Source organism: Balaenoptera musculus, chromosome 5 (genome assembly GCF_009873245.2).
Source record: "Balaenoptera musculus isolate JJ_BM4_2016_0621 chromosome 5, mBalMus1.pri.v3, whole genome shotgun sequence".
Lineage (NCBI taxonomy): Eukaryota > Metazoa > Chordata > Mammalia > Artiodactyla > Balaenopteridae > Balaenoptera > Balaenoptera musculus.
The window spans coordinates 5,121,462-5,148,262 of record NC_045789.1 but is presented as its reverse complement, the minus strand read 5'-3'; the positions used below and the strand labels follow the sequence as shown (position 1 = coordinate 5,148,262).

Below are 26,801 nucleotides of genomic sequence, written 5' to 3'. Positions count from 1 at the left end.
CTTTCATCCCTTTAAATATATCTTGCTACTCCCTTCTGGCCTGCAGAGTTTCTGCTGAAGAATCAGCTGATAACTTTATGGAGATTCCCTTGTATATTATTGTTTGCTTTTCCACTGCTGCTTTTAATATTTTTTCTTTGTATTTCATTTTTGTTAGTTTGATTAATATGTGTCTTGGCATGTTTCTCCTTAGGTTTATCCTGTATGGGACTCTCTGCGCTTCTTGGACTTGGGTGACTCTTTCCTTTCCTATGTTAGGAAAGTTTTTGACTATAATCTCTTAAAATATTTTCTCAGAAACTTTCTCTTTCTCTTCTTCTTCTGGGACATCTATAATCCAAATGTTGATGGATTTAAAGTTGTCCCAGAGGTCTCTGAGATTGTCCTCATTTCTTTTCTTTCTTTTTTCTTTATTGTGCTCTGTGGCAGTTATTTCCACCATTCTATCTTCCAGCTCACTTATCCATTCTTCTGCCTCAGTTATTCTGCTATTGATTCCTTCTAGTGTATTTTTCGTTTCAGTTATTTTGTTGTTCATCACTGTTTGTTCTCTAGTTCATCTAGGTCCTTGTTAAACATTTCTTATATCTTCTCAATCCATTCTCTTTCTCTTGGATCATCTTTACTATCTTTACTCTGAATTCTTTTTCAGGTAGATTGCCTATTTCCTCTTCATTTATTTGGTCTTGTGGGTTTTTAACCCTGCTCCTTCATCTGCAACTTATTTCTCTGTCATCTCATTTTGCCTAACTTACTGTTTTTGTGGTCTCCTTTCCGCAGGCTGCAGGCTCATAGTTCCTCTTGCTTCTGGTGTCTGCCTAATTTGCATTTCTTAATGACTAATGATGTTGAATGTCTTTTCAGTGCTTGTTGTTCATTTGTGTATCTTCACTGGAGAAATTTCTATTCAAGTCCTTTGTCCATTTCTTATTGTTTTATCTTTTTGTTCTTGCATTGTAAGTATTCCTTCTTTATTGTGGGTACTAGACAATATTAGATATCTGATTGGCAAAAATTTTCTCTCATTCTGCAGGATGTCTTTTCACTTTCTTCATAGTGGTCTTTGATACACAAAAATTTTTAAATTGCTAAAGTTCAAATTACTTATTTTTTATTGTGTTACTTGTACTTTTGGTGTCATATCTAATAATCCATTGCTAATGCAAGATCATGAAGTTTTTCATAGTAATAGGTCTTTGCTCTATTTTGAGTTAACTTTTATATATAGGATGAAGAAGGGAACCAACTCCATTCTTTTGCATATGGATCTCTACTTGTCACAGCACCATTTGTTGAAGAGACTATCCTGTCCAATTGAATAGTCTTAGTACCCTTGACACAAATTAATTAGTCATAGATATATTGGTTTATTTCTTGACTGTCAATACTGTTCCATAGGTCTATAACTTTATCCTTATGCTAGGAACACATAGTTGTGAATAAAGGAGACTTTAAGGTAAGTTTTAAAATCTGGAAATGAGAGTCCTGCATCTTTTTTCTTCCCTTACAAAATTGATTGCCTAATATGAATACTGGGTTTAGCTTTTTTATTCCTGCAAACAAACAAACAAAAAAGGCCACTGAGATTTTGATAAGGATGGCATCGAATCTATGGATCACTTTGAGGAATATTGCCATTTTAGTAACAGTATGTATTTCAGTCCGTAAACAAGGAATGTCCCTTCATTTAATTTCTTTTAGCAATGCTTTGTAGTTTTTAGAGTGAAAGCGTTGCAGTTCCTTGGTTAATTTATTATTAAGCATTTTATTATTTTTATGCTATTGTAATTTCATTTGTAGATTGGTTGTTGCTAGCATATAGAAACACAATAGAGTTTTGAATGTTGTTCTTGTATCCTGCAATTTTCCTGAATTTGTTTATTAGCTCTAATAGAAAGTGTATGTGTGTATGTGTGTGTATTCTTTAGGATTTCTTATTATAATATCAGGTCATCTTTGAATTAAGGTAGTTTTAATTCTTCCTTTCCAACTTGAATGACTTTTTTTTTAATCCTTAATTGCTCTGGCCAGAAATTCCAGTTTAATGTTAAATAAAAGTGCAAATGTAGTCATCTTTGTCTTGTCCCTGATCTTAGAGGGAAGGTTTTCAGTGACGGGTATGAGTAGCAGCAGGTTTTTCACAAATGTCCTTTATATTTTCATATTAAGGAGATTCCTTCCTCTTCTTAGTTGGCTGAGTGTTTTGATCATGGAAGGGTGTTGGATTTTGTGAAATGATTTTCTGCCTCAATTTTGATAACCATGACCTCCTTTATTCTATTAATATAAACAATTATATTGCTTTTCTTATGCTCAACTACCCTTTCATTCTTGTCACCAGTCCCACTTCCTCATGGTGTATAATCCTTTTCGTATGCTTCTGGATTTGGTTTGCTAGTATTTTGCTAAGGATTTTTCTATATTTATTCAAAAGTGATATTGATATCTAGTTTTCTTTTAATATTGGTGTTGGTGTCTGGAGAATGATGGCCTTTTACCATGCATTAGGAAGTGTTACTTCCTCTACTATTTTTGTGGAAGATCTTTAGAAACTTTGTTGATATTTTTCTTTAAATTTTTAATAGAATTTCCCAGTGAAGCTTTTTGGGTCTGGACTTTTCTTTCTGAGAAGTTTTTAATTACTGATTCATTCCTTGTACTTGTTTTATTACTGTTTAGCTTTTTAATTTTTTCTTGAATTAATTTTGGGTTTGTGTTTTTCCAGGAATTTATCTACTTAATCTACATTATGTAATTTGTTGGCATACAATTGTTCATGGCATTCTCTTTAATCCTTTTTAGATCCATAAATTGAGTAATAACATCCTCACTTTCATTACAAACACAGAATTTGATTCTTCTCTTCTTTTTCCAACTCAGTTTACTTAAAAGTTGGTCACTTTTGTTGCACTTTTAAAGAACCAACTTTTCTTTTTATTGATTTTCTCTATTATTTTTCTATGTTTTTCTATATTTCATTTATTTCCACTCTAATATTATTTACTTCCGTTGGTTTTAGGCTTAGTTTGTTCTTATTTTTTAGTTCTTTAAGGTGCAAAGTTTGATTATTATTTTGAGATCTTTCTTCTTTTTAATGTAGATTTTTATAGTTATAAATGACCTTCAAATGCCATTTTCAATGCAATATGTTTTGATATGCTTTGTCTTTATTTTCACCTGTCTGAAAATATTTCCTAACATTGCTTTTAATTTCTTCTTTGACTCGTTAGTTCTTTAGAATGTGTTGCTTGATTTCCAAATATTGTGATCTTCCAATTTTCTTTCTGTTATTGATTTCTAGTTTTATTCCACTGTTGTTGGAAAAGATACGTTGTGTGATTTCAGTTTTTAAAAATGTATTAGGGCTTGTTTTGAGGTTGAAACATAGGGACTATCATAGAGAAAGTTTCACATGTCCTTAACAAGAATGTGAATTCTGCTGTTTTGTGGGTGGAGCTGGTTTATAGTGTTGTTCACTATAGTCCTCTATTTTCTTATTGAAAACCTGTCTGGTTGTTTAATCTGTTATTAAAAGTTTAGTATTTAAGTCTCCAACTATTATTTTAGAACTGTCTATTTCTCCCGATTTCTGTCAATATTTGATTCACATGTTTTGGGACACTTTTATCAATATATAATGTCCTTCCCTGTCTCTTGTAACAGTTTTAAAGTTTATTTTGTCTGATATTAATATAGCTATCCCAGATCTATTTTGGTTGCTCCTTTCATGGAAAATCATTTTCCATCCCATCAGTTTCAACCTATTTTTGTCTTTGGATCTAAGTTGAGTCTCTTGCAGATAGCATAGAGTAGATTATGTTTATTTGCTTATTTTTTAAAAAAAATTCATTTTCCCACATATGTCTTTTAATTGGAATGTTTAATTAATTTACATGTAAATATATTACTAATAAAAGACTTCCATTTTTCTACTTGTTTTCTGTATGTTTTGTAATATTTTTGTTCCTCATTTCTTCCATTAATATTTTTGTTTGTGTTGGTTTTTTGTAGTACAGAATTTTGATATACTACTCATTTCCTTTTTCATATCCTTTTTAGTTATTTTATTAGTGGTTGTCCTGGGGATTACAATTAACATCTGAAGACAAGTCAGTTCCAGTTAACACTTCCTTAACTTCATTAGTATACAAAACTCTTAATCTATACTACTCTGTCCCTCCTTCTTTACACTGTTGTTTTCAAGAGTTATGTCTATATACATTGTGTTCCCATAAACATGTATTTATAATTATTGTTTATACAGTTGTCTTTTAACTCTCTAAAACATGTTAGAAATAAAAAGAGGAGTTACAAACCCAATATACAATAATACTGACTTTTATATTTACCTATGTATATTCTTTTACATGTGCTTTTTATGTCTTCATATTGCTTCATACAAACTATGTAAGTTTTGAGAGTTTGCATTTTTCTGGGATTTTGTCCAAATTCTGTCCAGTTTCCTTTCATTTCAGCCTGAAGAATACATTTTAGAATTTCTTATTTGGCAGCTCTAGTAGCATGAACTCACTCAACATTTAAAATCTTAGAATTCCTTAATTTTGCCATAATTTTTGAAAGGTAGTTTTGTGGGATATAGAATCTTGGTTGTCAGATATTTTCTTTCAGCACTTTGTATATGTCATCCCATTGCCTTTTGGCCTTCATGATTTCTGATGAGAAGTCTGTTGATAATGTTATAGAGGATCACTTTTGTTTGATGGGCTGTTTCTCTTAATGTTGCTCTTGTGATTTTCTGTGTTTTGGCTTTTGACATTTTGATTATAATATATCTTGATGTGGACCTCTGTATTTGTCCTTGGAGTTTGTTGTGGTTCTTGGATATGTAGAGTCCATGATTTTCATTAAATCTGAGAAGTTTTTGTTTTTGTTTTGCCATTATTCCCTTAAATACATTTCCAGCCCCCTTTCTCTCTTTCCTTTCATTCTGGGACACCTGTAACAGGTTTGTTGACACACTTGATAGTGTTTTGGCTCTGATTAGTTTTCTTAATTCTTTTTTCTTTCTTTCATTTAATTTTCTTCAAATTTGCTTATTCTTTCTTTGACTGGCTCATATCTTCTATTGAACCCCTCTAGTGAATATTAAATTTCAATTATTGTAATTTTAACTCTAGAATTTTTGTTTTGTTTCTTTTTAATAATTTCTATCACTTTACTGACATTCTATATTTGTTCATGTCATTCTCTGGTTTCCTTTAGTGGTTTGCCTGTGCTTTTCTTAGATCTGCATAAAATAAGGCAGTTGAATTATCTAGCAAGGCCTCTTACATTTCTGTTAATTTTCTTTTCTCCTGTGAATGGGCCATAATTTCATGTTTCTTTATATGTCTTATTACGTTTTGTTTAAACTCATCCTTTTCATTATTATAATGTGGAAACACTGGAAATCTGATTCCTTCCCCTCCTCATGGTTTGTTGTTGTTGCTTTCTGTAGGTAACAGGTTTTTGTTTTTGTTTTTAGTGACTTTTGCAAAACATTTTCTGAAATTTGTATTCTTTGTTATATACCATCTTTGAAATATCTGTGTCTTTAGCTTATAGTCATTTTATGGTTTGACAATCATTTTCTAAATGTCTGGAGAAGAAAGAAAGAGAGAAAGAGAGAGAGAGAAGAGAAAACCATGATAAATGAAAAACAGACCATGAAAAATATTTTGGCTCAAATATAAATTATACATATCTCTATTACTAAAGTATATGTATACATAATACCTTAAATTCTGAATTATTTTTTCTCATGATGAGATAAGAACATCAAAGGGATTCTCTTCTCAAACATAGATCATTAGTAGCATAAAAACAAAATTTTCTGGGAATACACCAGGAAGGTAGTACAAGAAAATAGCCCACTTCTGATACATTGCAGTATTGATAAACTAGATCATAACTTCTGCAATAATTAGTCATTTTTTTAATTTTTAAAAACTTGCTCAATTTGTTAAGTTTTCAAATTTCTTCTTGTTTTTCAAACAATAATAAACTCCATGTTAGTCTTGTGAAAACAGTAAGAAAACCTAGTACTCAAGAATTTTGAAAACCAGGAAATTCTACATGAAGAATTAAGAGCAACAGTCCATTTTATGATGTTGAAATGTTTAAAGCCATTGTCACATTGATTCAATATTTTAATTGTTATTTTTATTCATGGATTATTAATAATCCTGGGGAGCACAGATTATGGTTTTGATTTCTGATTTTGTGCACAGTAGATGGCATAAGTGAGATTTGAATCGACATCATCACAATTCACTAAAGGAGGTGGTGGCTGATATGAGAGAGATATCAGATCAGGCTCACAGGGAGTGTGCCATGTACATAAAGTCAACATAAGGAAGAAAACTAGGATGAGAATGTAACCAGAGGTCTAAGTCCTTTCCTCTCAGAAAAAAATAAAAAAAAATCTTACTAAATCTATCACTCAAAGCAAAAGAAGTTATATAACCCATGGGTACTAGGAACAAATTCAGAAAACAACAAAACATGATGTGATATTGTTTCCAAAATGCATTGTTCAGTTCCTAGTATTTTAAGTGTCGCACAGTAAATCTCAGCTATGTAGAGCCTTCAATGGAGGAGTCAGTGTAAGAGTCAAATAATTTATATCACTAGTAATTCAGATTATTAGTGATAATTCATATTATTGTTTAAAATAATTTTTGTTTAAGATACTTCTAAAATATATTAATCATTTTGCCAATAATTTGTTAAATGTTTTTGGTTTTGTTGAAATAAATTATGTTGTTTTTGAATTGCATGCGTGCATGTGCATGTATTTCCCTTTCTATAAGACTCCCATCAGAAATGTTAGCTATACCAAAATTCTTCCAAAACAGTGCCTTTGTGCTTTATATCTACTGTTAAATGTCTGATGTTTATAGAGAAATATGAAAAATTTTATAACTGATTGAAAACTAAGAGCAAATCAAATAATTATAAAAATTTTTAAATCAAAGTAGAAAATAAGAAAAATGTCATTATTGAACTCTAAATTAATGAATATTAATTAAATATTTGAAAAGATAGCAGCCATCTAAATTCCATTGGAGGGGCATACAACTATTTTTTAGTTTGTTATTATAAACATTTTAGTTATGTATATGTTTCCTTTGACCTTCATAGGAATTCCATGATTTAAAATACAGAGATTTTTAGAACTAATTTATTCTCAGAGTATTCTGGGAATTAACCAATATAATCACCATTGTGCAAACAGAAATAAAACCAATAAGATTTGGACAGACTTACAACATAAGTATGAGGCACACTTGGTTTTTCTATTTCTACTCTCTTCCTTGTAAAATTTCACAAGATGTTTCTCTATGGCATCATCGTGCCAATAAAATAAGTAACCAACAAAAGGCTACTGAAGTGGATAACATTACATTTTCAAGTGGAAATAAAAAACTAGTTACACATATTCAACTACTTCAGACTTGTTTGTCCTCAATTCCATAGTATGTGTGTTTAGTTCAGTATCTGTAATAAATATGCCTTTTCAGAGATTTTCAATAAAATCTTATTAAATTTTAAATTCTGATGTTCAGTCACCAAATTACCTGTAACAGACTTAAAAATGGAAAACCTGCCAATGTTATTGAAATGAGAGTTAAGACAATCATCAAAGATGCTATTTTGAATATAGAGGTTGTAAAAAAATAATTAGTTATGCCAGGTTGGATTTAAAAGCAGATTTTCATAGAGAGAATAGTTTAAAGAAATATTTTTGAAAATCTCTGATTAACATTGTAAAATGATGTCAAGAGGAGAAAGCTTTCCTTTTTCCAGTTTTTACATGGAATTACTTTCTGCTGTACCCTCTGTCTACTGAAACCACAGCTGCAAGCATTTTCTTCTGGAAAAGGTTTAGTTTCATTGTACTACTCAAATACTTTGTTTATATTACAAATCACAAGATTTCCGGTTGGTCCTCTGTCTAATATTCAGTTACTATATTCTTCCTACTTGTACAATGAATTTATTGTTCCATCATCTCTTCTGTTGATTCAGTACAAGTATGCGTTGTATTTATACATGTTTTTTATTTAATTTGATATCCAAACATATTCTGGTATTTTAAGAATTTTTTTCAATATGTCTTTAGTTCTCAGAAGATGACTCTTTACGTGCATGAATCTTTTTATTGAAACACCAAGCATAGTCTGTACATTTATCTACTCACTTAGTAAGTGCATTTTCAAGATTAAAATGATGGTCAGTAATCATCATGAGAGCTACCTGAGCCTTTAATCTAGAGTTCCTTTATATTGTTTTACTATTAATACATATGATTATATGTATTATTATATGTATTAATAATATACATATATACATATATTATATATATACATGTATAATACTTATGTATATGCTTACTATTAATACTATATATACTCATTAACCCTTATTACAAAAGTAGATTATGCTCATTGGAGAAAGATTGCAAACTTCAAAACAAAACAAAACAAAAAATTAATTAAATCCAATCTCCAAGCTTGACCAAAGTTAACCTTTGGGCATATCTATCTTCAGTGCAAGTAGGGGCTTTGCTTATTTTATTTTTAATTGTTTAATTAAACCATTCATACAATATTGTGCTCCTTTCATATAACTTTATTGAATAAACATTAATCCTAAATTAGTGCTTTATAGTATATTTTCAACATGTGTATTCTATTGCCTAAAGTGGTTATATCATCATTTACATAAATACTTACAAATACTTTACAAATTTTCAGTACTATATATAAAATTTTTATAAATGTATTTGTGAATAAAGTTTTATCTATATCTATTGTTTTTTCCTCAGGTTAGTCAACTAGGAATTGAATTACTACTAAAGAGGGCATAAGTATGTGAAAGATCTTTAGTGCTAATTACTAATTATTTTCTACCTGCAATTTACACTGATACTAGCAATATAAGAAAGTGCCAATTTCATTGAACATTTTTAAGGTTATGTATTCCTAATTTGTAAAATGAAAATGGCATCTCACTGCTCTAATTTTATTTAGTTGAAAATAATGAGTTTCGTATTTCCTTTAAGTGTTTTGATGCATACATGCTATATTCAAACCATGCGGAAGTATATATAGTAATAAGTAAAAGCACCCATAGCACTTTCTCTCTAGAAGAATAGACAAATTGTTGAGTAATCTTTCAGTTCATTTACTGAAGCAATTACATATAAGTATATTAAAATACAATATTCTTTTTAATCTGGTATATGCTTGTTTAAAAATAGACAGTTTAAAAATAAAGAGTTTCGCCTGTGTCATTACTAATGCACTATCATTTTTATAACTGCAGTATGATATTTTATTTGGCGGATGGTTCATAGTTTATTTAAGCATTCCTCTATTGTCTGAAGTTAAGATTATTTCTAAATTTCCTTACTACAACCAGTGCTGCAATGAATATCCTTAAACTTGCTACTATGCAGTCATTTATGAGCATTTTTTAAAGGGAGATACTGAGATATTATTGCTTCATTAAAGCAGAGTCATATTTTAGTTTGGGTAGATAATGCCAAATTGTTCTCCAAAAAGCCTAAGACAATTATGCTTCTACCAACATCGTGCAAGGGAACATATTTAATCACATCTTTACCAATGGTGGATCTAAACACCTTTATTATTGTCACCAATAGATTGATGGAATAAATATCTCACTTCTTGGTTTTAATTTATATTCAACTAAATATTTATGAAATTTTGAATCATTTGGTGTTTGTAGACCATTAATGCTCTCCTTCATGTGAGGAATAGTCTTTTGTTTGTTTACTAATTTTTTCTTAATAGTTTTTTGCTTTTTCTAATTTTAGTAATACATTATATAAAGATATTCTTTTTCTCATATTTTTATTCATTTCATAGATTGCATTAACCATTTTCATTTTTAAAATACAGTCACCTTTATCAATCTTCACTTTTCGACTTATCAAATGTGGGGTCTTGCTTAAAAAGGCCTCATCTCCAATATTTAAATATTTTATGCTTTTAATAATATTATAATACTGCTATTATACTAAACTTTTAATATTGATCTTTTAATATTATTATAATTTTATCTGTAATTTAAACACATTCATCCATCTAGATAGTATTTTGTGTCAGAAATGAGATATACATATATTTTCTTTTTAAATAGCTGATTAACTCAACCCTATATATCCTGTATCTTTATTATGTTTTTAATTTCCCATATGACATGAGTCTGCTTCTGAAATCTTTATTCCATTCCACCAATAGTTTTCTGTAATGTTGAAACACCACTAGGTCAAAACCAATTATGAAATTTATATTTTAAAGATAAGAGGAGTGTACTAGTCACTATAATGATAAAGATGAAGACTTGAGTGGATTAGAAATTGTAAAGGGAAGGTAAAAAAAGTTATCCATCTTTACAAATGATATTATTAAATGTAGGTAACACTAAAAAATGAGATGTGAAACTACTATAAAAATAAAATAATTTAGAATGTTAAGGGACCTAAGAGTAATATTCAGAAATTAGTAATTCTATATATCGTAACAAAAATCAATCAGGAGATGTAATGGAAAAAAGAATTGATTAACATTAACAACTGAAAAGGTAAAATATCTATGTATACGTTCAAGAAGAGATGACTTTTTCATGATATAGAAATTAAAAATGAATCAAATAAACAGAAATACATACAGTATTCCTTTTAAAATGTTAAAATTCAATTAGTTAATGTATAAATTGAATAAATCCCCTGAAAATATTAACATTTTTAAATTAGATAAGTTGATTCTAAAATGTAAGATAAAAATACTAATCATGTTTTAACTTGATAAACTGACTGCAAAGTTTATGGAACACCACACATAAAAAAAGTAGCCAATAAATTGTGAGTAAAAATTGTGAAAGATTCATTTTCCTCGGTATTTATACATATTTATAAGCTCAATAAATAAAATAGTGCAAAACTTATATGTGAAGAGAAACGCTGATGAAGTAAATAGAACATTCAGGCATAGACTAAATGCATGTCGGCCAACAGGCAGCATTCCAAATCAGTGGGAAGTGATGGACTATTCAATAAATTGTGTACTAATAGATAGCTATGTCAAGAAAAACAACAGCATTTGAACCATTACCGTATATAGTATATTGTTATAATAATGGTCTCCAGTGAATAGTCTCCCAGCATCAATGGTTTTGGGTAATCCCCTCAAACGTTGACCCTAGGCTTGGCTCTATCATTTCTTAATGTCAGTGGGACCTAAGCAAACATGAGGCAAGCAGAGAGTTGACTATTTAGAGCTTCCCTTCTTAGAACGCCACAGTCACCTTGCGAGCAAGTCTTGTGTAGCATCCTTGAGGATAGAAAACCACACTGAAAGAGGGAGGCAAACCCATCCCAGGTTTCCTTGCTGAGCTCAGCCACCAACCAACCCAGCAGTTGAGTGAAGCCACATGAAGCCACCTCATTGAGTATATGGAGTAAGTAAAATATGGTGGCTCATACTTCAGCTTCCTGGGAATGACTCTAAAGCAGTAAATATACTACAGACAGCTATGGGGACATATCTTTCAAATGTAGTGTTGAAAGAGGAAAACTAAGACACAACATGAGATATATGCCATATCATCATTTATGTAAATAAAAATGCAAAAACAAAACAAAACTCTCCCCTTTCCCTCTTTCCCTTACTCTTACATACCCAAGAACACACACACAGGATAATTTTTTTTAATACTAAGTCCAAATAAATTTCAGAACATATGTTATGATCCCTTAACCTGTTAAGCAATAATTATTCACACAGCTTTAGTCTTGTCTGAAGAAAATGTAAAACATAATGGGAAAATAATAATACAACTACTAGTATTAATCATGTTTGTAACTTTTACTACATATTTCTATCTCAGTTCCATTAATTTAACAAAACACTATGGAACAAGTGGCTTAAATGACAAAAATTTATTTCTCACTCTTCTAGAGGCTGGGAAGTCAGAGGACAGGGTATCAGCATGGTCAGGTTCTAGTGAGGACCCTCTTCTTGGTTTGCAGACTGTCATCTTCTTGCTGTGTCCTCCCATGGCAGGGAGAGAGATCACCTTTCTAAGAAGTGTCTCTTCTTATAAGGGCACTAATCCCATTTACAAGGGCTCTATCCATGACCTAATTTCCTCCTAAAGGCTTGACTTCCAAATAGCATCACACTGGGGATTAGGGCTTTGACATATGAATTTGGGGGTGGGGGGGCACTATTCAGTCATAGCATTCCACTCCTACCGCCTCAAAATTAATGTCCTCCTCAAGTGCAAAATTCACTCATTCATACCAATAGCCCCCAAAGTCGGAACTCACTCTAGCATTTAAAGTGTAAAGTCCAGAGTCTCATCTAAATATCACCTAAATTAGATTTGGTGGAGACTCAAGGTATGGTTCATACTGATACAAAATTCCCATCTTGTTGTGAACCTGTGAAATCAAACAAGTTATGTGCTTCCAAAATACAGTGGTGGGACAGGCACAGAACAGACACTTCATTCCAAAAGGGAGAACAAAGAGAGAAGGGAGTGGTGATGATAAGTCCCAAGCAACCCTATAATGCAGCATGGCAAACTCCGTGAGATTCTGAAGTCTGAAGAATATACTCTCTGGCTAGATGCTGTGGCTTCCAGACCCACTGGAGTGGCAGTTCTGCCCCCCTGCAGCTCTGCAGAGCTCTGGGTGGTCCTGTCCCTGAAGCTCTGGGTGATGTCTCACGTCTTTTCAGTCCAAGGATGTGGCCCTGATAATCCTTGAATCACCTCTGGAGCCATTCACCCTTTGCCTTGAAGAATAATGCATGTCCACAGCTGAATAGCTGTATGGTCTTATCCTGTAAAATTCGAGAAGTCAGACAGCCTCCCTTCACTCCATCCCATCTCCATCTCCTTTAGTTCAAACTGGCCATGTTCTTCCTGGTGACTGATTCGTTCTGTGGTTCCACCCACACTAAACTCCTTATCAAATAGTCAGTCTTCCACACACTTAATGTTCTCTTCTGGACATGCATTCTCATTTTTTGTATTATGGACACAGACAACTCTCCACATCTTTATGTTCTGGTTCCTTTTTGCTTAATGATTCCTTCTTCAATTCATCTCTCTTCTCATATTTTTACTATAAACAGTGAGGAGGAACCAAGCCACTCCTTTAGCACTTTGCTTACACATCTCCTCAGCTGAACATCTAAAATTTCATCATTCCCAAGTTCTATCTTCCATAAGACACTAGAACACTAACACAACTTAACCAAGTTCTTTGCATATAACAGAAGTCACCTTTCCTCTGGTTTCCAATAATATTTCCTCAGTACCGTCTGAGACTTCATCAGAATGGCTTCTACCATTCATATTTCCACATTATGCTCATGATTTCTGGTGTGTTCTTTAAGAAGACAGAGCCTTTCTCTCCTTTTTTATTTCTGGGGCTTCATGAGGCTTGCCTTTAGCATTCCCTCCATGGCAATATTGGTTATTTCTCACATGTACATCAAAACTGTCCCAGCCTCTACTCATCACTCAGCATCAAAGCTGCTTCCACACTTTACAGCAGCATCCCTACTTGTGGTACCAAGGTGTGTCTTAGTCAGTTCATGCTGTTTTAACAAAATACCAGAGCCTGGGTGGCTTAAACAACAGAAATGTATTTGTCACAGTTCTAGAGGCTGGGAAGTCAGAGACCAGGGTGTCAGCATAGCGAGGTTCTGGTGAGGACCCTCTTCCTGGTTTGCAGACTGCCATCTTCTTGCTGTGTGCTCACATGGCAGAGACAGCGAGAGAGATTATCTGTCTCAGGTCTCTTCTTATAAGGCTGCTCATCTCATTCATGAGGCTCCTCCCTCATGACCTAATTCTTCCCAAAGTCTCCTCCAAATACCATCACATGGGGAATTAGGGCTTCAACATGTGAATTTGGAGGGAGGTGAAGGATGTGGGGCACACACATTCAGTACATAGGAGTTATTAAAAATATTTTACTAGTAACTGGATGTTGGAGACATTTTCTACAACTTTACCAGAAGAAAATGTTATGCAAAGAAGAAATCATTTCAGGAAAAAAAAATCAAGAATTTTTCCTTCGCCCAACTTGCAAAGTTACACATTTTTTTCCTTATCAATTGTCAAATGATCTCAATTAGAAAAACTGTGTATGTTACAATCCTCGCTCCAGGCAGCTCCATACATGCACTAGACTTGAGACTCTCAGACTCCTCAGCCAAGGAAACCTGTGCTGCTCTTTTGCAAAACTTTTACCCTTCTCCACCTTGCTCTGTCCCAGGGGTCTGGCCAATGAGAAGCCTGGCTGGAGATTGCATGCAGAAGGTGGGACCAGAGTGTATTATCCCCACTCCCACCCCCCAGCACCTTGTCTGCTGATTTCTAGGAAACCAGATGCTTCTTAAAATGGAAAGTCCCAGATCCTCACAAGACATACCTCTCCACCTAACTCCTTCCTTCGAGGACGCAGCAGTGACAACAGGCTTACTGTTGCTCTCCACACATTACTGCACTATCACTTGTAGTCAATTTACATTGCTTTGTAAACAGTCTCTTTGATTTATTCTAATTAGAATTTGCACCTTTCCTTCTGGGATCCAGACTGAAATGAGCTCTCTCTTCCACTGAAAGCCTAACATAACAAAAGTTAGTAGCTGTAGCAAATTAGTAGTTGTTACCCATCTTTTCTTTGAAGAGTTTCCCCAAATACTCTTTGCAAGTCAAGGCACACAATTATAAGCACACCACTACTTGACATAATTACCTTAAGGATAGAAACCATTTATTTCCTCTCCATTTCCTTCCTAAGGTTTTATGAAGTGTACTGCACACAGTGGGTTGTGAATTATTACTGAATGTGATCACATAGCCTCTAGAACCCAAATCATTCCTAACCTGATTCCTCAGGGAACCTGTCTTTCACTTCCTTTTCTGTCTTACAGGTATACAGTGGACACTTGGGTAATATTTTTTGATTGATTAATAAGATTCTAATTTGTTCATGTCTTTGTTTTATCTTCCTTTTCTCTTCCCACCTCTGTGCTCACAAATTATTTCTCACTCTTCTAATTACAAACTCCACTTCTGTTATGTCACCTCTGATCTATTTACCAACTCTTACATGAAACACATCCTCTTCAGAAGAACAGGTAAGGTCAGGGAAGCTGCTATTTTCAGATTTTCATGTTGTTTTCCAAAAAAAGTTAGGGAGAGCAACCAATCTTTTAAAATGCCATCTTAATGCACAGTTGTCATGTTTTTCCCTAAGCTGTTAAGCTCTTCAGAAAAAAAGTGGAGGGCTTTGGTATTTGAAATACGGTCTGTAGTCCATGTGGTGTGCACAGAATTCTTAATAAATCTGTTTTTTTCTGTATGCCCTGGCTACTCACTAGAAGTGATAGAGCTTTAGACACTATATTAATTCTGTCAAGTGATTAGACATCCTGAATATACTAAAATTAAGTTATATATTTATGTCTCAGTTTTTCCTAGAAGAATCAAACTCCCTACACAACTGAAAAATAAGATACCAGAGAAGGAAGACAATAGGGGATTTAGTGATCAGTAATACATTCTGCTTCATTTTTTAAGAAAAAAAATGAAAAATGAAAGTAGGGAAGAAGTAATGTAGCTAAAATCTTTAATACAGAATCCACACAATATACTTATAAAAGTCAGGAAGGAGGGCATCCTGGTGTTCATTTCAGCTTTTCAACCTGTGTGTTGAAAACAGAAAACGTCAAAGTATTATCATTTCTCAAACACATCTAAGCATTAGGCCAGTTCAGAAACCGTCCTTGCTCTCATTATAAATCTTTACTAAATGTGTCAATTTTACTTCTTCTGTGATTCACCTCTTTCGAATGTGAATGTGACCACTCTTTAGGAACAGGTGTATTTTACTGAGTTGTTTATGTGAAATTCAGATAAAAACTAAATCCTCTGGTACTTGAGTAGGAACAGCATTCAATCTTTTCTTACAAGGGTCGGTCTGGGATAATAGAAAATAGCTAAATATAAAGGAATTCATAAACTAGTGAATGATGGCTCATGTCAGCTTTATGGTTTGTGCCCATGAAAACTCTGTGTTAGCTGTAACACAATGGAGGATATTTCAACAGCACATTTTGTGTGGAGGTTTATATATTAATTGCAAGGAGAGGAGATTGTAATTTTAGTTTCTTATCTGTTAAGCATTTCTTACCTTCCAGTTGGAAAAACAGGATACTTGTCATCCAGTTAGGAAAACAAAGTATTAATAATCCTGCTCATCACTTTTTATGAAGTACTAATTATTTACTTGATCCTATGTTTTGGATTTAGATTTTCACAAGTAAAATCTCAATACAACAAATTCGTATGGCTGTTCAAATTTTCTTGTTCTGAGATTTTATTTCAAAGAATATGCTTTCTACAATTGAGACATCAGAAAAGTTTGGGGAAATTCTTTTATTTATATGTGGATTGCAGCAATTTTTTTTTTTTTTTTTTTTTTTTTTTTTTTTTTTTTTTTTTTTACTAATAAGGCATAGTGTCTGGCAAAACCAATACTCAAATACACCCAACCCCCACTTACTGCTTCCCATTTGCATCCATTGATATACATGGAAAGACTAGTTTTAAAATCTGGGGAGGTGCAGATGACAGGGTTTGAGGAAAGAGATCATACAGGAAGGGAGAGGGAGCAACAGAAACATTTCCCAGGGGGAAAACCATGATTCAAAAAGATACACGCACCCCAATGTTCACTGCAGCACTATTTACAATAGCCAGGACATGGAAGCAACCTAAATGTCCATCAACAGAGGAATGGATAAAGAAGATGTGGTACATATATACAATGGAATATTACTCAGCCATAAAAAAGAACAACATAATGCCATTTGCAGAAACATGCATGGACCTAGAGATTGTCATACTGAGTGAAGTAAGTCAGACACAGAAAGACAAATATCATATGATATATGTGGAATCTAAAAAAAGGGTACAAATGAACTTATTTACAAAACAGAAATAGAGGCACAGATGTAAAAAGTAAACTTATGGTCAGGGAGGAAAGGGGGGGAGGGATAAACTGGGAGATTGGGATTAATATATACACACTACTATATAAAAACTAAAAAACTAGTAAGGACCCACTGTATAGCATAGGAGACTCTACTCAATACTCTGTAATGGCCTATATGGGAAAAGAATCAAAAAAAAAAAAAGAGCAGATATATGTATATGTATAACTGATTCACTTTGCTGTGCACCTAAAACTAACACAACACTGTAAATCAACTATACTCCAATAAAAATTAAAAAAAAAAAAAAAAAAAGAAACACTTCCTAGCTTGTAGAATGGGGACTGGTCCTTAGTTGTTAAGTATTAGAAGTCAGCTTTAATGAGAACTGTCCAGGTGGGGATCTGTGAGGACTCTGGGGAGAGGCAGTCCTATATTATGATTCAGGAGATAAAATAATTGTTTTTCTGTAAATCTTTGGAGCATCTTTCACTCTAAGCTTTGGGGTATCACGACTCTTGGCACTGACCATGGCAAATTAATACAGGTCATTGATTACAATTATGAGATTCCTTCAGTAGCATCTCAGGTCATGGATTTGAAAGCAGGACAGGAGCAGAATATCATCACAGATGCTGTGGGGTGAGTGACTTAAAAACTGCTTTGTGAGATTCTATTTGGGGGCTGTCTAGTGAAAGATTTGGGGAAGTCATTCATTACTCAAATGCAAGAACTGTAGCCTGGTCTTGTGGGATGTGGAGGTCATGGCACAGTTAATCTTTATTAGGCTTCATGATGTTTCAGTCATGTTTCTCTCTAAGTATCTGTTCTTCTCCCCCTCTCTGCCAAGTCACTTCCCTTGCAACGCTCCTGAATTGCCATGACATACACTCTGACTGCAACTCTCCATGTCCTTAGAGATCCAGGTCCTAAAGTCAGCCACAAAATTTTCTGTTACTTTTACTGAAAGGCCTTGAGTAAGACAGGTATCGATTCCAAATCCCATCGTTTGTGCAGAGTTCAAAGTCACCCAGTACTCCATGGCAACCTGCTCCACACCCTCCCTAGGAACTGAAACAGCATCTCTAAGAGATGATGGAGTGAGCTCGGCTGCCTTTGTTCCTAACAACATGAGCAATTTGGTGACTGGGCAAGGTGCGCACTGGACGTAGATCCTGTTGATACAAGTGAAAGCAAGAATAAAAAGGTGGGGCTTCCCTGGTGGTGTAGTGGTTGAGAGTCTGCCTGCCAATGCAGGGGACACGGGTTCGAGCCCTGGTCTGGGAAGATCCCACATGCCGCAGAGCAGCTGGGCCCGTGAGCCACAACTACTGAGCCTGCACCTCTGGAGCCTGTGCTCCGCAACAAGTGAGGCTGCGGTGGTGAGAGGCCCGCGCACCGCGATGAAGAGTGGCCCCCACTCGCCGCAACTAGAGAAAGCCCTCGCACAGAAACGAAGACCCAACACAGCCATAGATAAATAAATAAAATAAATTACAAAAAAAAAAAAAGAATAAAAAGGTGAATTTCTATTATCAAAGTGACCGCTGTTGAATTCACAAATGGATAAATCTCATCACATTTGGGTAATACCATATGCTTATTTTTAACATTGTGGGAATACTGGCTATACAAAAAAATTAATCATTTGTTTTTGTTTTTCCATCCATGGATTATAATAGTCTGTGGTCCCATAGGAAATATTATATTTGATACATAATGGGAAAATGATGCTACTTAACGTATAAAGCATGGACAAGCTCTATTTGTTGAGAATATACTATTTTACTGGTAATAAACACGCATTTATTCACATTCTCAAAACAAGGTACTTTTATCCTCTTCCTGCTGATGAGGAAACTGAAACTCATGGAAGTCAAGCACTTTATATGAGTAAAGGACTTTATATGAGGTCACGTATCTATTATATTGAAAAACTGGGTCATAAAACTAAATCAGCTCAGATTGAAAACACCTACTTCATCCAAACAACAAGTTCTCTGAATATGAATCACCTCATGACCTCACTTTAAAGCATAAAAGCAGTAATTAAAGTTGAATCTTTTTATAAAATTTATAATGAACTAGATTGATTAAACACTCAGAAAAATAAAATAATTTGGTAAAGAAAAGAAGGCTCTCACTCGCCTCACCAAATCTGGCAACAAATCCACACAATGCCGTGCAGAGAGGTTACAATTCCTAGTTACTTTATTTCCCAAATACACGACGTCATTTCAAGAATAAGTTTTAACTCCCTCATTTCTCATAGTCTGCAACTTCCTACACACATTCTGACAAACATTAGACAAACTATGTTAGGCCTAGTACTATGCAGGATTTTATTATACTAAGCAGGCATGAAAGTTGAGAGCCTTGTAAATATTAATCACAGACTAATGAACAGTGCGAGACTTCAGAATATCAATCTGTACTGGGGGAAATTTTGAATTAGAGACACCACTTCCTACCAATAAATCAGTAGTGAAAAATTGAAGGCTTTCTCATTGCATCTGCTTATATAGCTAGCTCTCTAGTCCTAAAGGATACAGTGTGGATGCCAAAAGGATGTAATTTTATCACCCCACATGGGGCTTTTGCATTTTTAACGGAACAATTTTTTAAAATTGTATTTACCTCCAAAAGAGGCTGGATTGTATCACAGGAAACTTGAGTGCATTCTTCAGCATCGGAGTTAAAACTAGTTCATGAGTGGTTAGAGCTTGTCTCCATCTTCCTCTTTAGCATTCAAATATCATTGCCTAAAGGGAGCAGAAGACCAGGTTAAGAGGAGAATTGAAATGCCAAGACTTGACTGGTTTATGGCTTTTATTAAATGTGCAAATTACTGCTTTTGCCTGTGAGCACTTATACCATATATAACAAAAAAAAGACAGTATCTTCCATCATAATTAACAATTCCATAAATGACACCAGACACAATGATACACCTCCACACTTACATGTCCTTAATGACGGTCAATGAATGGAAGTACATCCCTTTCCAATAGCCCAAGTTCATTATTTATTAAGACAAGTATGAGTGTGGGTAGTGATAATTAGGATTTTATGATATTTTTTGATGCCGATAACACAAAAATAATGAGACTCAGTTTTCAGTTTGAGGGCTTTTTTTTTGTTTCTTTGTTTATTCTTTAACATTCAGGTAGTATTTAAAACCTGCACTAGGTATTCATATTTTTGTGTGTGTGTGTGTGTGTTTTTTTTTTTTTTAAGGACATTCTTTTTTCTTATTTTTTATTTTTTATTATTTATTTATTTATATTTATGGCTGTGTTGGGTCTTCGTTTCTGTGCAAGGGCTCTCTCCAGTTGCGGCAAGTGGGGGCCACTCTTCATCGCGGTGCGCGGGCCTCTCACTATCGCGGCCTCTCTTGTTGCGGAGCACAGGCTCCAGACGCACAGGCTCAGCAGTTGTGGCTCACGGGCCTAGTTGCTCCACGGCATGTGGGATCCTCCCAGACCAGGGCTCGAACCCGTGTCCCCTGCATCGGCAGGTAGATTCTCAACCACTGCGCCACCAGGGAAGCCCCCAGGTATTCATATTTTAATGGGAGCATTTAGAAGTGATTGTTAACAATATAGAGGTCTCTTCATCCCATTGTAATCAGGACTGAAATTGTATCCTGAATAGGTATAGTATGAGCTTTGTTTACTGAAAGGATACAAGCACAGTTATTAGGGACACAAGAAAAAATAAAGATCCAGTAAGTCAACCAGAAATGGTGCATGTCATTCTGAAATACAATAGAAATATTACTTTCAAAATGATTACTTTATTCCATTTCAAATATATATATATATAAAGTAATAGTTACTAAGTAGTAGTATTGCAGAATACTATAATTAAGCATTAATCACTAACAGTTTTTCAATTCACTCAAAATTTCTAGACTCATTGGAAGCAGGGCGAGTTATGGGCACCTCCAATATATTCCCAATTCTTTGGGTTTAGTGGTTGTTCAGTAAATATTTAAGATATCTTTTTAAAGGAGTAGATATACATGGTAGCTTTTCTTTTGTATAGAAGAATGTGTACTCTCTCCAGTGACAGCAGTCTCTTCACAAATGTTCTAATATATCTAAAGTTATAATATAGTTTCCTAAGTCTATGTAATACAATAACATAGAAGCAGTTGCAGTCTTATGTCTATTTTAGTAAGATTTTTGTGCTTATGTACTCCATGCCTTCCATAATACAAGACTGATTCTTTGAAAACATTCATCTTATTTTTTCTACAATATTGAAGGTCTGTGTTTATTTATATTTTGAGCTTGCCATGTGATTATATTTAAAATTTTATGGATTATTACACTAATGCACCATATTTCTGTATTATGTGTGGAAATGGTAATTTTTTTTACAAAAATTAAACTTTGTTTAAGAATTAGTATACTGAAAATGAATTGCACAGGTGACAATAATAAAAATGGCTATCTTTAGAGTTTGTTTTGTTTTGCTTTGTTTTAATACTCACAGTAAACTCATCTTAATTGTTTTCATTTAGGAGTACAGTCAATGTAACATAACAATACTTTTCTGATCTTTATTTTTAAGGAATTTTTGGAAATATTAGGAGGTGTTTTAATCAATATTATTAACGAAAACAAAATAAAAGTCCTTTACAATTCTGTTGTCCAATATGCATTTTGGATATAATTGTGTATAGTAGTTTCTATCTCATTTTATCTTATTTAACCTACTTATTCCTATTTTTGCTAGGAAGCCACTGATGTTATAGGTCAGGGTTTGAAAATGTATTTATATCCCGTAAAAAACCAAACAAACAAAAAACCCCACAAAATATATTTACCCTTGTCACAGGGAATTTTGATAATTTACAGCTAACATTCAGGACAAAAAGCACTGAAGTAATCAAAGAGGTCACCAAAACATATTTTAAAATATATTTATTTTTTTTAAATCTAGAAACAATAAATGCTGGAGAGGGTGTGGAGGAAAGGGAACACTCTTGCACTGTTGGTGGGAATATAAATTGATACAGCCACTATGGAGAACAGTATGGAGGTTCCTTAAAAAACTACAAATAGAACTACCATATGACCCAGCAATCCCACTACTGGGCATATACTCTGAGAAAACCATAGTTCAAAAAGAGTCATGTACCAAAATGTTCATTGCAGCTCTATTTACAATAGCCAGGACATGGAAACAACCTAAATGTCCATCATCGGATGAATGGATAAAGAAGATGTGGCACATATATACAATGGAATATTACTCAGCCATAAAAAGAAATGAAATGGAGGTATTTGTAATGAGGTGGATGGAGTTAGAGTCTGTCATACAGAGTGAAGTAAGTCAGAAAGAGAAAAACAAATACAGTATGCTAACACATATATACGGAATCTAAGGAAAAAAAAAAAAAAAAAGCCATGAAGAACCTAGTGGCAAGACGGGAATAAAGACACAGACCTACTAGAGAATGGACTTGAGGATATGGGGAGGGGGTGGGGTGAGATGTGACAGGGTGAGAGAGTGTCATGGACATATATACACTACCAAATGTAAAATAGATAGCTAGTGGGAAGCAGCCGCATAGCACAGGGAGATCAGCTCGGTGCTTTGTGACCACCTAGAGGGGTGGGATGGGGAGTGTGGGAGGGAGGGAGATGCAAGAGGGAAGAGATATGGGAACATATTGTATATGTATAACTGATTCAGTTTGTTATAAAACAGAAGCTAACACACCATTGTAAGGCAATTATACTTCAATAAAGATGTTTTAAAAAATATATATATATATGTATTTATTTTTTTAATTGAATTTAATAGAAAAATGCCATAAATCTCCAAAGTTCATCAGTGTTCAATATAAAATAACCGATACAGTGCAGGTATATCATTACAAATTATAATAGTATTTGCTTGGCAAGGATGAAAATTTTAACTTGTATTTGAAATTTATAATAAAATAAATGTTAAAAGGATAAAGATAGTTAATCAAGATGATCCTAAAATGTAATAAATAGAAGGCTAATAGTTTTATACCCCTCCTGAAAAAAATCTACATCTATTAGGGTAGAGAGGCAGCTTAAAATGAGAAAAATATGGATAATTATCTAAATAGTGATGATTGTCAGATTCATTTGAAGGTCATAAACAATATAAGAAGTAAATGAAGTGAGTGAAAGCGATATACATTCAAGACTTTTATTCTTGCTGGCTTTCTGGCAGTTAACAAAGTTGATTCAATATCAGTAGGTTTAAAGACGTGCAAAATAATGTTTACTTTTTGACCCTCTAGAGGAAAAATAAAATGTATTGTTCCAATTAACTAGATATATCACTTTTTTTTTTTTTTTTTTTTTTTTTTATTTTATTTTATTTTTTTTTATTTTTGGCTGTGTTGGGTCTTCGGTTCATGCGAGGGCTTTCTCTAGTTGAGGCAAGTGGGGGCCACTCTTCATCGCGGTGCGGGGACCGCTCTTCATCGCGGTGCGCGGGCCTTTCACTATCGCGGCCCCTCCCGTTGCGGGGCACAGGCTCCAGACGCGCAGGCTCAGTAGTTGTGGCTCACGGGCCCAGCTGCTCCGTGGCATGTGGGATCTTCCCAGACCAGGGCTCGAACCCGTGTCCCCTGCATTAGCAGGCAGACTCTCAACCACTGCGCCACCAGGGAAGCCCAAGATATATCACTTTTAATTATTTCGCTTTCTACAGCATGAGCTATAACTGTTTGGCTGTAATGAAAGGGTGACCTAGAGGAAGCAGGAGGGTAGCAAGATTTAAAGTTAATTCTAACACGGTCGGGCCACCAGTTGCTGCATAGCCTGGCGATTAATGCCTGGGCTGCGATGGCCCTTTCTGCCTGCCCACAGTGCATTTTCTTCTGGTAAGCACCCCGGAGTTTCCTGTCTAACTTTGGTTTTCATCTTTGCAGGTTTGGATTTATTCTTCATAAAGATGAAGCTGTACTACAAAAGATTGATCTTGAAACCATGTCATACGTCAAGACCATTAACTTGAAGGACTATAAGTGTGTCCCTCAGTCGCTGGCGTATACACACTTGGGAGGATATTATTTTATTGGCTGTAAACCCAACAGCACTGGGGCGGTTCCCCCGCAGCTCTTGGTGGACAGTGTAACTGACTCGGTCATTGGGTTCAACAGTGATGTGACAGGCACTCCGTATGTCTCTCCAGATGGACACTATCTTGTCAGCATCAGTGACGTGAAAGGTCTTGTGAGGGTCCAGTACATCACCATCAGAGGAGAAATACAGGAGGCTTTTGATATTCACACAAACCTGCACATATCTGACCTGGCCTTTCAGCCATCCTTTACGGAAGCCCATCAGTACAACATCTACGGTAGTTCAAGCACACAGACTGATGTGCTCTTTGTGGAGCTCGCCTCTGGGAAGGTTAAGATGATAAAGAGTCTTAAGGAACCACTCAAGGCAGAGGAATGGCCTTGGAACCGGAAGAACAGGCAAATCCAAGACAGTGGCTTGTTTGGTCAATACCTGATGACCCCTTCCAAGGACTCTCTCTTTATACTAGATGGACGACTCAATAAGTTAAACTGTGAGATCACTGAAGTTGAACAAGGAAATACAGTCGTCTGGGTTGGAGATGCCTAGAAGCCCTATTAAACAATTATTAAATGAAGAGTTCCGGTACATTGCACTTAATCCATGGTTTAAATTTACAACTTACATTGCTTAACTTTTCAAGTTTGTATCCTAGGCAAACATAAGTTACTTGGGTGGCCCAAATAAAATAGATTTTTTTTTTTTTTTTGGCAAAGACATACATAATTAGTAATATTGGTTGATTGATTAGAAATATTTAACACAATATTTAATGAGAAGCTATTATACATCAATTACAAGAATCAGATCTATAGTTATGTTATAAGCCAATAAAATAGGAATTTAAATACTTACAAATAACTCAACTGCAGGGAATTTGAAATGATTTTAAGCATCATTTCATTTTGAGGGTGATTTATCTATTTTTTTCTCTGTCCTTTTGGTATGCTTACACCAGAAATAAAAGGTGTTATGGAACCTTAAAATTCTTAATTCAAAATATTCTGTCCCATCCACTGTTAATAATCTTTCGTGCCTTGAAGGGAATGTCACAAGAAGAAAAGGAAGGCTAAAAGCTGCATACTGACTGCCCACATCACTATAAATTTCTTGTCATTAAAAGAGAAAAGTTGAATATCTCTTGCAACAAACCCAGTCTTCAGTCATTTGTCTAACCCTCAATGAAATGTCATTTGAAGGCCTAAGTTGGCCTAAGGTTGTACACAGGTGACAAACTCTGACACTCACTGTATAATCTGCAGCATGCTATGGAAAATGGGGAGGAAAAGAGGAAAATAATTATGGTGAAATGTTTGCAATGTATTCTCAACTCACTTTGGTTTCAACCACTAGAGTGCATTATATTTTTAATGCAAGTTTGTCTGGGATGTCAACTGCTTACAAATGTCTATTATTAGTGGAATAGATTTTTTCTTTTCATGTAGTCCAGTGTTGCATCAGCAGTAACTTCCATTTCTAAAACAGAAGCATTATTTGTGTCTGCTTAGAGTAAACCACATATCGGGAAATTAATAACAGGGAGAAAAAACTGGCTAGGGAACTGATGAGTATTAGTGGTTTAGGAGAATTAGTAACAGAAATTGGGAATTAGGGGATAGCACCACAGTGGTGAGGAAAGATGTACTTCTCCATTGCCTTTGCTATTTAAATATAACCCATCACAGGACTTCATTCCTTAATAACTTTCCTAAATGACTTCTGTTTAACTCCTACATAATCCTTAAACAACTCTCTCACTATGTGCCGTAGTTTGAAACCTGACTAATCCTCTTATTTGAGACACTGCATAGAAGTAAAAATTATTGCTTTTCTTTTTCAGGGCAAAGAGAAGGCTAGTAGAAGTGCATTAAAACTAGCGAGTTGGTTTATTAAAATAAGTGGATAATTATCCAGGCTTAGAGTAATAGCTTACATGTTTGGAGAATCTTTTTACTTATTTTTGTTTTATTGTTGCTAAAATTGCTAATGAGCTGTTGAAATGACCTCCATTTCCTGAAGGTAATCCAATAAGGTCTTTTTTAGATACAAATTTTACTCAAGTTTAAATTGTGTAAAACTGCTTAGAAACCTGAAATTTTATAGTGTGTAATATGTTATGTGTATATAGCATCCTGAACTGTGTGACACAGTAGATTACTTCTTAGCTTAAGGAAGCATTATGGGAGGTAGATTTAATAAACAACAGAAATCAGCTTATGTTTCTACTTATCTGTTTTCCTTTTTAGCAATTTTCTCCTTTGTGATCATGAACCACATAAAGTGTCCGTGACCTAATGATTTAATGTAAGTCTGTCTCATATATCCTTCTTTGGTAGCTTACACCATGTGGTTGCTCTGTCTGTAGACTTTGCTTGATAAAAGGAGAATAAACCTCTTACATTTTAACTCTTGAGAGTTCAGTCAGTGTTTTAATGTAAATGCCCATGTTTTGTTTTGTTTTCCTCCCTGTACTTCAAACATAGTCTGCTGTTCTGCATTATTTTTAAAGTGATGGGATGGGGTAGAGGGCAGGTAAAGTGAGACCAATCAAGGAACGACAATTTACCTTTATTATATCAATTCTAAGTTGCTCTATGCCTTCATATTCATGTGTAAAGCAAGATACTTATCCTTTAAAGGTGTCTATGTATTTAGAATCCCTTCTTGTGTATTA

General features: G+C 34.3%; 1 protein-coding gene across 3 annotated transcripts in view; it reads left to right on the top strand.

Moving 5' to 3' along the window:
• FSTL5 (follistatin like 5) overlaps positions 1-26,533 on the top strand; it is a 768,953-nt gene extending 742,420 nt beyond the window's left edge. For all 3 annotated transcript variants that reach the window (XM_036853815.1, XM_036853816.1, XM_036853817.1), the window contains one exon: positions 23,974-26,533. In XM_036853815.1, the coding sequence (XP_036709710.1) occupies positions 23,974-24,676 (703 nt within the window). In that variant the 3' untranslated portion in view covers positions 24,677-26,533. The remainder of the gene's footprint in view (positions 1-23,973) is intronic.
• Positions 26,534-26,801: the final 268 nt, after the last annotated feature.